The sequence below is a fragment of the Crocodylus porosus genome, unplaced genomic scaffold (assembly GCF_001723895.1).
Source record: "Crocodylus porosus isolate Cpor-Errol unplaced genomic scaffold, CroPor_comp1, whole genome shotgun sequence".
Taxonomy (NCBI): Eukaryota; Metazoa; Chordata; order Crocodylia; family Crocodylidae; genus Crocodylus; species Crocodylus porosus.
The window spans coordinates 2,010,530-2,025,117 of NW_017728897.1; the positions used below are offsets into that span (position 1 = coordinate 2,010,530).

Below are 14,588 nucleotides of genomic sequence, written 5' to 3' on the forward strand. Positions count from 1 at the left end.
CTCTGACCCCAGCTGACTTCCTGCCCTTTGGGCAGGGGGCTGGACTCGATGATCTTCCGAGGTCCCTTGCAGCCCTAATGTCTATGAAATCTGTGAAATCTATGAAAGCAGTGTGCAAGCACAATCTTGCAACAGGCCACTCGCCTATTAAGATGATTAGTCGAGCCCATCCCTTCACCTCCTCCCAGGGAGTTTGCCTATCTCTTGGCCAGGATTACCCCCAGAACATATAGTTGGGACTAGTCAGGCTGATGGGAATTTTCTGAGGCCTCCACCGGGTTGTTCTGATATGCTGATCTAGCTTTCTGTCACCCTGTGTACCTGTCTGTCTGTCTGTCTGTTGCCATGCATACGTCACTCTTCTTCATGTCGTCTCTTATATAGACCCAGTTGCTTTAGAATATAAGTCCACAAAACCCCTGTGGGTTGGTTGTGCCGGGATTGTTTTCAAGTACTTTGCAATAGCCACAGCATTCTGCTTGAAACCCAACTGGAAAGCGTGAGGCTGTTTTTGTCACCGGTTGAGCAGAGCTAGAGCCATGACATTCAGAATCGGGATTACTGAAGTGCCAGCGGGTGCGTGGGGAGGGAAGGGGCAGCGTTGAGGCTTGGACCCATGGCAGAGAGAGGAAGCAGCTCTGAAATCCGGATTTGTCGCTAGCTGCCCTCCATGCCCAGGGCAGGTTCAGTTGCCGTTTTGAGGTCAGCAGCTCGCTCAGTCTGAAGGCACCAGGAAGCAGCAACAAGAATTATTTGGCCAGTGGGTATTGTCCTGAGTAGACAATGCGCAGAAACCTTGTGAGCAACTGCACATGCGATTCCCACATGGTCCCTGTTACAGAAGAGAAGAGCCTGAGCCCCGTGTACCCTAGCTCGTTGGCTAGTGATTATTGCACGATTGACTTTTAATTAGTCCGTTGCTGATTATTTCTCTCCATTTCTGTCTCCTTTCAGCTCTGCACATGCTAGGCCCGGCTATTAGCAATATCCGCCAATTCCCCTTCAGATGGATCAGGGAACTTTACCGAGTTGTTCATCTCTGAGATAATTGGCCACTTACACTGCAGAGACAGTTCATTCCAGCGCATGTTTTGTGGCACACACTCTACTTTGGAGCGCGCGGGGTTATACAAGTAAATTACAGAGTAGCGGTGGCGAACTATAGGTAGAACGGATCGTGCGATACCATCTGGGGGCTGATCCTAAGATGTGCTAAACACCTGCATCTCCCCTTGACTTCACCCTGTGCTGGGGAAGGTAGGTTGGGAGACAAAATCAAAGAGCTTTCTGCCGCGACAGCTCATGATCAGATAAAAGGCTGCACGCAGAGAAATGATCTTATTATTTGACTTTGTTGGGAGCGGCAGGTGCTCAGCACCTCTGAAAATCAGGCTGCTTGCCTAAGTGACTGAATATGGAGTTATGTGCCTCATTCTAGTCAGCTGGGTTTGAATATGTTGGCCTGTGTGACTTGTCCAGGGAGACGGAGGGCTCCATCCCCCTTGACTGTACACGAGGGACTGAATCGACAGACGAGCCAAACCCAGAACCCGGGAGTCCAAGATCTGTGGTTTTTTCACTGTAGTGGGAGTACCTTCAGATGCAGAGTGGGATGATGGTTATTCTTAACCTTTTCACTGCTGAATCACATGCCTGGTCTGCTCAACGTTTGATGTTGAAAATAACTCAAGGCTTCCTACAGCCCATCCAGTTGAATGCCCATAGGAGACCCTTAGCAGGGCAGAGGTCCTAGGGAAGGCAGACACAGGGTCTTGATCTCTCACTGCCTGGGTGTGACACCTGCATATCCCCATTGACTTCAGTGGAGTAAAAGCCGATTTATGCCAGTGTCACTCGAGCAGAATCAAACCCTAAGTTGTTTGGCACATCTGTGACATTTTCCCCATCTCTTGCACTGAAGCCAAAAGGTGATAAGTAAAGGGAAAAATGCAAGCCTGTATTTTGCAGCACATCAGAATAATAAAGTCCTGGATGCAGTTGACCAACGCCAGGATATTCAACCTGAAAACTGCTATCCAGGCCTCAGCTCACCCCTCTCCCTCGAAGAATTGTCATATTGGCGGCACAAAATCGCACTCTTCTCTCAAGTGCTGAGGCCCAGCAGGAAGTTGTTAAGGATGGAGCTGGCAGGCTTAACTCTGAATTTTCCATCTCGTCTTGCCTTCACCCAGATCCTTCTTGTTACTGTCATATAGTATTTTTGTTGATTTAATAGAGCCCCATGTACCTGTTGAATAAACATGAATCCCCAATATATGCCATCTGTTCAGGGCTGTCAGGTTTAGTAGAAGGGTGGGGCACTTAATCAAAGTACCTTCTCCTTGCAGACAGTTCGTGATCAGATAGAAAGCAGCATGCAGGGGACTGCTATTGAGACTCATCAGGGAGATGAAGCAGAGTGGAATCCACGCTTTCTTTCATCTGGCTGTGGGAGAACCCATGTACAAGTGGTTTCCAAAATCTTGGTATTAAAGGGAAGCTCTTAGTTAACAAACATGCTGTAATGAAACCTAGCCCACCCCGGACTTCAGCACAGTGGTACCTGCCGCGATTGTACTCGCCCAGAATAACATGGCAGCAAGGGTGATAAACCCAGAACTTTCTGCCCCCAAAAGCAGAGGTGTCCTGTCACTTGAGCTAAATAAGACTCTCTGCTAGCTCTAGGCAGAATAGGGCCTATGACACACAGTGAAGCAGTTCCCAGGGCATCCAGCAGATGGCAGCGGTACCTTTATTGAGTTATCACAGATAGTCTGAAGGCCTCTCGCGAGCTCTGATAACAAGTGATGAGCATGGGAGAGACAGATAATCAGCTTAAAAGGTAAGCACTGTGCAGCCCCGTTCATCAACATATATTCTTTTTGATTCCTTACCCGTGCCATTAATAAGCCCAGGGATGATGAATTTGGCACTGTTTTATCACTTCAACAAAGAGGAACACTTGAGCGGTGTGTACGAGATTGCAGCCAACACCAAGGCGATGTCTGAAACACTGAATTCGTATACACAGCTCCTTGACTCTTCCCCTGTTTTGAATATCCTGGCTGAAACAGCCAGCCTTGGAACGGGAATGACGCCCCATGGGACAGGGATGGCTTTGAAGCGGCAGTGTGTCACTGCAGAGCGTTTCCTTTTTGCAGTGAAGCTGAGGCAGACGATGGAACTGGAACAGTCGGTTTCACCTTTTGTAGGTATTAATGGTCACCTCCCAGTTCCCTGCTTTGCATGTTGCTCTTCTGTTGCACAATGCTGTTCATACCGGGGTTCCCAAACCTAAACTCCCTCCTTAAATGAGACGGTGAAAATGCCTCTCTTCCCACTAGCTCCCTTGCATTCCCTTTCCTCTCCCTCCCCACAAAGCATCTTGCATTTTTGGCTTAAAAGAAGTCATGGAACAGTAGCCGAACTTCTGAATGACAAGCCATGTGCCCAGAAGAGGGCACTAAACTATGACCTATATAAATACAGAGCCATTGACATCAAATACTTGTTTTCCTCTTTGTTCAAATGAATGGAAAATAAAAAGGTCAAGAGAATAAACTTTTTTTTTTTTTAAATAAATAAATCCTGCATTTTCCACCTTAAATCAGCAATTCAGGCCATGGCAGGGAGAGGCATTTACAATTGGAGGTATAAGACAAGCTGTTGTCCATTAAAAGGCCCATAGGTAGATCCTCCTGTATGCTGCTAGGTAGATAGATGGAGCTGTCATTCATGACTAAAGCTCCTTCCTGGTTGACATAGCCCCATTTGTGGATAGATGGTCAAGGTCTTTACAGGCATAAATCTCTTTAAGATCACAGCTTGCCACAGCTTGGGGTGGGGGAGGGGAGAGGGGCGTACACCAGGGCACAGGGAGCGCTAGGTGACTTTCCCAAAGCCACGCAGCAAGTCAGTGGCGCAGCCAGAAACTGAGACAAAAGTGTTAGATTAGTTACTATATTTTGGGTAGATTGACGATAAAAATTTGCGGTCTGTCAAATGTCAAACCCACTTACTGGGTGCGGAGGTGTTAACACTTGGGTCTGGCTTTGAACTGTTTAGGCAGTATACTGTCTGCTGCACCAAACACAGGGAAACTCCCTTCTGCATTGGGAAATTTAGTGATCCAGTAAAACCAATAAACAAGCCGACTCAGCAGAGGGACCATACCAGTAATAGCAAAGTATGACTCCGAAGGTGTGTGGTACTGCTGCTTTCACTGTCAGAGCTGTGAACACAGCGAGGCAAGCAGCCCTTTCACGGCAATGCCCAGAGGACCCAGGACATAGCTTTTGATTTCTCCAGTGGTTAAGCTTAAAGCAAGCGTGTGCATGTATGCACATATAGCCCAGCATCTTGCTGATTCCCTGAGGTTTGCGTTGACCCTTTTAAGATCATAATGCCTCAGACGGGCAATAGCAGTTTTGTACGAGTCACGAAGTCACGATAACCTGAGTTGCTTGCATCTGGCATTGGCTCTGTGCAGAGCCGGTAGGGGAGACCCCCCCAAGCTAATTGGGTTTCAGGGACTAGCAAAGGGAGAATTTGCAAACTCATTTTTTTTTGTCTCAGAAAGAAAGAAAGTAGCCCATTGCTGCTCCAACTCCTGCAGTTCACAACAAGGGGGCAAAGCCACAAACCCAGCCCTGCTCCTTAGCTGGGACCAAGTGCAGCATGTTTGTAAAGCACGATCATGTTCTGTGAATGATCCACAGGTGATCATGGCTTGCTGCCACTCTCAGCTAGGGGCAGCAGTGCTTTAGCTCAAGTGGTAGAGAGAAGGAAGTCTGCCCACTTGTACTGAAGGTCCTTGCTTTACATGCTGATGGAAGTTAATAGCGAGGGCAGTAAACAAAGAGGGTCTCCCTGAGTGAGGAAACCCCACACGTTTGTGTTGTCTTACTGAGGACTGTGCTGTTTGCACCCTGTTCATCATTTCCAGGGAAGGGAGCTAGTATCTGTTCTGATGCAGTAAGTCCAGGTTGGGGGGGGTGTGTATATAATGCTGCCCTGCATCCCATAGGGTGTGCATTGGAGCAGTGTGACCACTCTGGATTAGTGCTGATGTGTGAAGAGTCCTGTTTGCACTGGGAAGCCGAGCAAGGTGTTCACCGAAGGGCATGTGTCCAGAGTGCACAGGTTACCCGAGTGGACAAGATGAGCAGCTGAGAGGGACAGACAGGAAAACCCAAGATAACTGGGTGCTAGCTTGCTGGGCAGCCGATGGGCAGGCATAACCCTCGTGCACTTGCAGCGCATGCCAGGGGTTACCAGCATCCCCAGACCTGGAAGGAATGCTTAGGCTGCCTGGCCCTAGGATTGTGTGCACACGCGTGTGGATGCAACATGAGTGGGATTTTCAAGGAGCCCTGGTGCTGGCCACGTCCACTGGAGTCCATCATAAAACAGCCACCTGTCTCCCTGCTAGCAGCTCCAAGCTCCAAAGCAGGTTGCTTCCAGTAGGACACTGCCAGGGCAATCCTGCACTGCTCTCTGCAGGGTTTCACCTGCAGATTCCTACTGGCCCTGGCACCAAGGCACAAGTGCTCACCAGCATGCCCTCTGGAAGAGCGTCCCCAGAGAGGGAGTTTACAGAGAACCAGCCTGCTTGCGTGCCCACTGTAACAGATTCCTCCTGGACTCGCTGCCTGCAGACACCGGCTCAAGCTCCCAGGCCAAGCACCATGCTCCATGCCCCCTGCAGCAGCTTGGCCAGCCCTCATGCCAGCAACGAGGTATTATTTTCGTTTCCACCCAGTGCTAGATTCTCATCTGGGCTGCGCCCCTGACTCACGGCAGGGCCTTGTGCAAGGCACTCCTTGTGCCTCAGTTCCACCCAGCTGGAAAATCGAGTCTAACCAGGAGCAGGTTGGGAAGCTGAGGCAGCATCTCTGCTTGGCCACTCCGGGATAAATAATTTGCCCAGAGCAGAGCAGAGTCGGGATGGTCCCTCGAGTAGGTGACAGTGCCCTGTAGGACCCCGGACGGCACGTGGCTTCATGGCAGATCCTCGGTAGGAGAACAAAGAGTCAGGCAGGTGTGAGACATTCCTTCATAACACTAGTAATATCATCGTACCCACCTAGAGACAGGGTGGTGACCCACCTCCCCCTAAGGCCCTGTCTACACAGCAGATCAGACTATCTGAACTGTGTTTAAACGTGGTGCTCGCCGGCAGAACATTGCCGATGTGAAGCCTAATCCAAAACCCACTGAAATCACTGGGCTTTGAATCGGGCTCCTGGACAGGGAAAGCCACAGGGGAACCGTGTTTCCAACCACCTCCTCACACTATGCTACAGTCCCCCTCGTGCAAATACAGCTGGAGTGCTAGCATGGGGACAGTGTCCCTGGCTAGGGAAGAGGCTTCTTTGATCCCCGGGGGTGGCACGGATGAGGACCGGATGATCAGGTCTACTGCTCATTGCTGTGAATCCCGCTGCCCTCGGGAAGACAGGCCACTTCCTGCAGGACGTGACGGGAGCGTGGAGAATTGCACCGAAGCCACAGGCCAGGGCTGTTGGGAGCATCAGGTCCAGTTTCTGACCCTACCTCAGCCATTAGACCTCATTTCTGTTTTTGACCACAGGAGGAATCTTCCCCAAGAGGAGTTCTGCTCTTTGACCCCTGGGGGTGGCCAGCACCAGGAAAACACCCACTTAGCGAGTCTCGGAGTCTTGTCTTTAGCAAGTCTCAGACACCAGGCAGTGCAAAGGAAGCAGGACACAGTGCCTCGCTTGCCCGCAGCAGCAGAACAGATCCCTGAACACCCAAAGGATTTAAATCCACAACAAGAATGGAAGCAGCCTGAAGACCTAGCATCCCTACCACCGGCTGAGAACCAGGTGCCTCCACAATCCCTGTGGGACAGCAGCGGATGGGGAAAAGGAGCAGCTAGCCCGACAGTGGAGAGCAGAGTAGGAAGATGTGCAATCGCACAGCGCTCCGCCACGGACAAAGTTGGGCCCAAACTTCTCAGCTGACTCCCCGGGAAGAATTGCCACTCGGCAGCTATTGCCCGCAAGTAATTGGACAGGGCTGCGAAACAAGCGCTTTTCAGCTGCGCTACCCAAAGTGTAGAAGTCTGCGGGTGTCATTTACTGGTAAAAAGGACTCCCGCCCACCGCCACTGGGACATCATTAATCTTTGGAGAAAAAACATTAGGGCTCCTCTCACCGAGAACAGCCCCAGTGATGAGGCAGATAAATTACAGAACGCACGCTGGTCTCGGGCAGGAGCCCGCGTCCTGGGGCCGGCGATGGACGCAAGCGCTTTGCACGTGAGACCTCCCGTCAACAGTTAGGGACTTCTCGTCTCCAGCCCACATGATCCCTCATGTGTTACACCAGTTTCCCCTTTCAGCTCACTCTAGGTGTACCGCCACTGCACTCCAGATACACATCAGTGCTCAGCGAGGACAGAACCAGGCACAGGCAAAAAGGAAGGCTAGTCAGCCTGGTGACTGCTGGCCTCACAACGACACCGGGGAGGCTTTACACTCTGCAAGTGGAGAACAGCTCACTCCAGCCACTGCTTCTGCCCTCGCGGGTGAGGGGCCTGGGCCTACCCCTGTGCCTCGAAAAGTGCTTAGCACTGTGACCGGGAGCATTGTCCAGCATCTGTGGCACAACAGCAAGTGTCAGAGCTCTTCCCAAGTCTGCCGCTTCCTGAACAGGCAAGTCACTTCTGCTCCGTGTGCCTCAGTTTCCCTGCTGTACAGCAGCTGTAAGCGTGGGTGGTTGTGGAGTGGTCTTAGCTGGTCTGACTGCAGCAAGTCCTGAGATAAGGGCAAAGCTGTGTGTGATATAATCATCCAGGAAGTGAGCTTGAACATGGACCAAACTGCACATGAAATGTCTTATTGTTCTTGAAGGGAGGGGACTGTGGCCCTCTCGACCCTTCTCCCCCCGTCCCTCCTAAGTTTCCCAGCAGCTCTTTCTCTCTCTGCTATCCCTGGCTGCTAATCAAGAGTTCTGGTGAGTCACCAGCACCAAGTGTTACTGAATCAATTAGGCCATTTGGTGTCAGAGCAGCAGTGATTCAGGGACTGTCAAATATTTGCAGAGAGAAATCACTGGCTATGCCCAGACTAGGGGAAGAGTGGCGGGGTGGTGGGGAAGGGGTGCTCGACCCAGTTCCTGTTGCAACAACTCTGGTTCTCCAGACCAGCACAGGGCAGCAGGGTGGGGGGACTGTTTTACCCTAGCCATACTGGGCTGTGGGCAGGACCTCAGGTGCACAGGGGTCATTGTGGGCACGCTGGGGCTTGGGACGTGTCACTAAGCCTGTGGGCTTCTCCAAGGCATACAAGGTTGGGAGGTATGGGAGGGCATTGGCCATCCAGGACCGTTGGGGAGGGCTCTTGGAAAGCCTGGGCATCCTAGGTGAGAGCCTTAGACTTGAGTCTGACGTCATCCTGCAGGACCCATCACCCACCTCCGCTTCCTGGTGGCTGAAATGTCCCCAGATGAGACTGAAATCTCACCCAGCAGCATGTGGTCACTGTGGCTCGGCGGTTTTCCTGGACTTTGAGCGAGGTGGTATTGTGCTGAACACAGGAGTGCTGAAAGGGGGGATCCACGTGGGGTTTTCCCCAAGGAGGGCACAGGCCTCCCCTAGGGGGAGATGGGCCCCACGTGTTCTCAGGTGGAAAAGTAGGTTGGGAAAAACCCTCTTTCCACAACACACCATGCGATTCCGGGCAGAGGCCTGTGGTCCTGGGCAAAACCTGCGCCCCTGTGGCTCCTTTCATCCTGGGCTCTACACAGAAATTGTCAACAGTCATAAAGGCTCACGAGCCCTGTGGCAGGCAGGCCCCTGTCCCTGTCTCTGCCTAACCCCCTGTGAAATGGGGATAGTTTTGATCTGCTGCCTGGGGCTCGCAGAATGCTTTGAAATGCTCTTGCAAATGGTACTAATAGAGGGCAAAGGATCAGGACAAGGAGCACCATTGCAGGCATGTGTGTCCCCCCACTTCCCTCGTCTGAGGCCGCAACTGAGCCGGAAAGCCAACCCCAGGCTCCTGCGACCTGGTCCTGCACCTTACTGGTAGCCCATCCCTCCTCGCTCCATGCTCTATCTCTTCTTTTAGCATTTTGTGGTCATATTAGCTCTCACTCACTGCCTGTCTGAGCAGCTCATTTATGGGAAATGGGTCCCTGGGCATGTCCCAGTAGATAAGCACTGCTGTCACCGGGCTGCCTGCTTTGGAGAGCCACAGGGGCTGGTACTGGATAAGAGCAGGGACCCATCTACTGCACTGTCTGGTGACTGGCAAAGGATGCTGCAGTGAGCAGGGTGGTTATAGAAAAAGCTACAGCTAAGGGAAGCTGCTTCCTAACTTCTAGCACCTAAGGCTTAGTTTGTGTCCTAAGTCAGGGAGGTTCCTGTCCCTTTAGGTGTGTTGTTTAAATCAAGATGTTCTCTTCAGCATGTAGTCCTGTTACAACCCCCACCCCAAGCTCCTTGTCTTCCTCGCTGCAGTTGACAGGGATGTACTGCATCATAGCAGCGTTTCCTTTTGCTAGCCTCACGCTGGCCCCTTTTGAATGTTGTTGGAAGTCCCCTGGCTCTCGTGTCAAGAGGCAGGGTGCTAGGAGCCCCGCAGCTGCCCTCTCTCTTTCTCCACAGGGTTTAGCTTGTACTGTCTTTGCTGGGGTTGCCTCTAAGGGCAAGTGGCCTCTGCCATGAGATTCAGTCCCAAAGAGATGGTCCCTACCCTGAAGAGTCCCCTTGCATTTGCCTAGCCAGACCCAGTCATTGCAATCTCTGCCGGCAGAAAAGGAGAGAGGACAAGCTAGCTGGGCCCCACAGAACTGGGCCTGCTCCCCTCCTGAAAGGTAAAGCACACGAGAATGACAGCAACAACTTTTTTTGCTAACTGCAAGAGTTATGTTAAGCTCCAAGATGCAGCCTGTTAGATATAAAAGGCGCTTTAACCCATGCCAGGCAACATGAGCAAGGCTTGAACTTGCTCCTGTACCCAGGATGGGTCCCTGCAGGTCAGGAATGAGGCACTTTTGGTGGGACTGCTGCAAGCTGTGGGTCTCTGTGGCTGGCTGTCCAGGGATCTCAAAAGGAAATTAGTAGGCAGTAAGTTTAAAACTAAGAAAAGGAAATGCTTTTTCACCCAGCGTGTAATTAAAGCATGGAACTCCTTGCCACCAGATGCGGTGGAAGCTGAAAGTTTAGCCAAATTCAAAAAGGCATTGGACAAATTCTTGGGGAAAGGGCCACTGGTAGCTGTTAAGCAGTTAGGGGCACGGCCTCTGAGTCAGGACTTCCTGGATCTTAAATGCTGGGGGCTGTGAGTGAGAGAGAGAGAACAGTGGTCATACCCAGTTTAGTCTCCCTTTCAGTGTCCATTCTCTGCCCCTGCAGGACACAGAAGACTCGACTTAGGGTCTGACCCAGTCAATGGCAATTCTCACGTTCTGATATTCATCCGTTCTTGTTCTTACCTGTGCGGTTACATGGCGAGTAAAGCAGGGGATGGTCTCAGCAACACCTTGCCAGGCGTCAGTACTGCAATGGCATATTCTTTGCATATGCACTGCCTTTTCTGCACTGCAGCCCCGAAGTATGGGTGTGACGGGACTCTGCATAGCACCAGTGGCCAAACCTAGAGTTAACGGCTACTTCCCCAGAGGCTTGCCCCATGGGGAGAGACCGTCCCATGGAGTGGTAGCTTGGGGAAAGGTGACTGACCTCCCAGTGCATGCCACGGGCGCAACCGCATCCCATGAGAGCAGTGAGTGGCTTGTTCCGTGATTGACACTTCCTTGGGGTTAACCTCCATCAGACGATCTTGTGGAAAAAAGGAGGCTGTGCAGGAAAACAGGGACTTTTTCACTCTTGTCTGGCTGCAGAACCGCAAGGCACTTGGCTGCACTGGTCCTCGCTCTCGAGCACTGAGTCATCCCGAGGCCATGGGCATGTGTGAGCCCGTTCCTCGGCAGGGTCCTCCTCCCACTTGCAACAGGAAAGAGGAGGTGTTCAAGTCAGGCTGAGTCCCGCCGTGGCTCGTTCCCGCTCTACTCAGGTCGTTGTCAGCACGGCACCCGGTGAAGCAATTCCAGGCTTTGCTCAGCAGTTTTGCAAGAGCAGCAGGGCTTGTTGGCTGTGTTCAACACCATGAGATTTGAATTCGGATAAGCAACACCAATCCCTCCCATGGCAGTAACGAGATGGACGGGATGGGGTGTGGAGGGGCAGGAGAGGCATGTGGCATAAACAGCCGGCTTTGGTTGCGCTAAGGCCCGGATCCATCCTTCTTTGACACAGCTGTATCCTCCCTTTGCTTTAACTTGGTCCGCAAGGGTTGCGAAGTTAGCTAGATGCAGGCAGCACGATGCCGTGGGCTACTGCGGTGGTGGCTCGATGCTGTACTGTAGGCGGGGGGTGGTAAGCGCTCAGCTCCGTGGGACACGTTCAGGTTCACGGCGAGCTCCTCAAGAAGCCCTGCCGGGTGCAGCAGCGGGGTGACGAGGAACTTCTAGCTCTGATGAGGCCGTGAGCAGACAGACGGGGAAGATCACAATAAGTCTTGCATGTGGCTGGTGCCTCTGCCTGGTGCCACCCCTGCATCCAGCCAAGGAGAGGCAGGCTCCTTGTGCCTCCTGCCCAGCCAGAGAGGGGGATTTCTGCATCTCTGATCTAGGGAGCAGGATGTACTTACTACTCCCACAGGAGAGGACATCCCTGTCACCTCACAGCTGGGGAGCAGGGGCTTTCCTGCCTCCCACAGCCAAGGAGCAGGACTTCCCTCCCGCCCCCATCTGCAAGAGAGGATCTCCCGCCGCCCCCAGCCCCGGGAGAAACGCCCGCACTGGCTCCGGCCTGGGCACAGGGTGATCCCGCGGCCCCCGCGTGCAGAAGGAGCGGCCCCCTGCTTCCAGGAGTTGCAGTCTCGGTCCCCCCAAGCATGAGACAGGCGCCGGCTCCTTCTGAGCGCCTGGTCACGACTCCCCCGGGGGCCTGCTGTGGTTTTACTTCTTGTTTCTCAGGAAACGTGCTCCTGCGGCACACAGCCCGCCTGGCTTCACATCCCCACCTTGTTGGGCCGGAAGGCACGGCGCACCGGCGGCCCCACGGGGCGCTACGGTCTGGCTGCGTGGCTTTTCCCAGAGTGCCAACAGGCACGGGCAGGTGTGCACTCCTCAACGCCTGCGCCACACTGCTGGTGCCCGGGTGCGAACTCCCTTTGCAAAGCCGTGCGTGGCGCACAGCCATTGTGAATGCAGATGTCCAGGGAGCCGGGCCAGGACCCGAGCATGCATGGGGCAGAGGAGGGCCTTGCCAGCCTGCAAAATACCCAGGAGGGTTTGCAGCAGAGGCAGCGAGGGTCAACTGCACTGCATCCCCAGGCCTCTTTCAAAGGGAGGCCTCGGGAGCTGCCACTTTCTCCCCCACACAGAGCAGCTGGGGATTTCCAGCGGCACCTTGGGGTGGGCTTGTGGGAAGCCGTGGGAAGGTCTGCTCCAAAGGTCATCAGGAAGCAGAAGAGGGGGCGGGGAGGGGAACAGGCAAGAAACAAACAACGTTTGCAACTGCAGTGTCTCAGGGAGGTGAGCAAGCAGCAGCTCGGGACCCAGCCGACCCGACTGTGCCACTAGGCCCCTTGGGGTGTCCTCTGCATCCTCGCCTGTGCCCAGCTCTGGGAGGTGCTGGGTGTCTCTGGCGGCCTTGATCTTGATCTCTCGCGCGCAGACCGTCTCTGAGTCTGCCTCTCTCCTTGCAGGATGTGGTCGGTATCACACAGGACAGAAAAACAAACAGCAATCTCACTGCTAGTGCTGGCCTGCCCTCCAGCCTGCCCCCACACTGCCCACTTGGAGAGCCCCGCCACGCCCCGCACCGGGTGCTCGTCCAGGCCTCCAAGCCAGAGCCTCTGCCATTGTGGATGGATGCAGCACTTTGAGGCTGAGGACCTGGCTCCTTGTGCCCACCTGCTTTCCATGGTCCTTTCCCCTGGTCCCTTCGAGGGGAGCTTACCCCACAGTGCTGGAGCTGGAGGAAATGCAGGAGATGCCCCCGTGGTTCTCCCTGGACCTCTCTGGCATGGCAGGGCTGGTGCATCCGATAGTGGCGGGCATCTAGCAAGCCTCTTACATGCACGCGTGCTCCTGGTGGCCGCAGCATGTGCCTGGGCACTCCTGGGAGATGGAAGAGGAAGGATGAGAGGCAAGCCAGGGGCTAAGAAGTGACTGGGCCAAACACAGCTTGCTTTGCTTGGGCCCATTGCCCCAGGACAGGAGTGGCTTGGGATTGCGCTGGCCAATGGGTGAGCACGGGGCCTCTCGTCCAGCAAGAAGCTCTTGGGAAGAGAGTAGGCAAACAGCAAGCAGAAGCACCTGCAGGCAGCATGGCCACCAGCCCAAGAGCCATGGCGAGGCTCCCAGCAGTCAGCCCTAGCAGCCAGGAGAGAGCCCCAAGGGCCAACTCTGCTCGCAGCTGATTGCAGCGGGTCCCAGGGGCTGGGTGTGCGCCTTGCCAGCAGAAACAGCGCTGTCCACTGCCTGTCGCTGAAGCCGCTGGCCAGTGTGGCCGTCAGGGTCTGGCTCTACTCATCCGCCCTTTGGTCTCTTTCCAGGTTCCTGGCCACTGGAGCGGTTTGTCGAGCAGTTTCGACTCGGATCCCCTGTGGCTTCGACCCAGTTCCTCACTCAGCACCACAATGACTAGGAGCAGCATCAACGTGTGTGGCCAAACCCAGAGCCTCCCTGCTCGCCACTCGGCTTCGGTGGTGGCAAGCTTGTGTCTCCCGCGTCTCCCACAAAGAGCTGCGCTCCCAAGAACCCCGCGCAGCCCCCGTCTCAAGAAAGAAATGCTCGTCCTAGTCCTATTAGTAACACCCGGCCTTGACGTGACTGGGCCCTCCAGTCAGTCGCTTCCCATTACAGCAGGGTCTTTCCTGGCCTAAACGTAGAGCATGTCTTGCCTTATAGTGCTTTTGCTGCTGCTTATAGTTGCAATGAAAATAAAAGAGCTAGCACTGGCTTTAATAATTGCACTGTGGGGTCTGTTGTTCTGTGACTTCCTCATGCAAACAGCAGTCTCACAAGTAAGCACCAACACAAAGATTACTTGGGAGCAGGTGCAATCTGGTGACTAAAGCCACGGACAGGCATGAGAAGACCTGGATTCCCTTCCCAGCTCCGAGAGGGCAGGTGACACCGTGATTGCAACCCGAGCACGGTGGCAGCGCTCCTGGATTCCCTTCCCGTCTCTGCCACCAACTCTCCTTCTGACACTGGGTAGCTCACGGCGTCTCCCCAGCAGCCACGTTGTCAAAATTACAGCAGATCGTGCTGACTGCTGCACACGGAGGTCTCGGGATTCAGGTAGGTTTGCAAAATGACTGAAGAGCTTCTGGGCCCTCCTCGTAAGGGAGGGAAATGTCCCTAAGTACAGTCCCTGAGTACAGAGCAGGTGTAAGAAGGCAGCGATGTGATTTTCCAAGGGACATAGCATGTCAGGCATAGATCTGACACCAACCCCCAATTGAAAATCTGACCTCTGTTTCTTCACCTGTGTGGGAGCTGGGAATCCAGCACCTAATGCTTGTGAATCTACGACTCTGCCG

General features: G+C 53.7%; 1 protein-coding gene across 1 annotated transcript in view; it reads left to right on the top strand.

Annotated features, from left to right (window-relative positions):
- The window catches only part of PEBP4 (phosphatidylethanolamine binding protein 4), a 157,009-nt gene extending 143,007 nt beyond the window's left edge, over window positions 1-14,002 (top strand). The window contains exon 7 of the mRNA XM_019556588.1: window positions 13,596-14,002. Coding sequence (XP_019412133.1) covers window positions 13,596-13,687 — 92 coding nt within the window. The 3' untranslated portion in view covers window positions 13,688-14,002. The remainder of the gene's footprint in view (window positions 1-13,595) is intronic.
- Window positions 14,003-14,588: the final 586 nt, after the last annotated feature.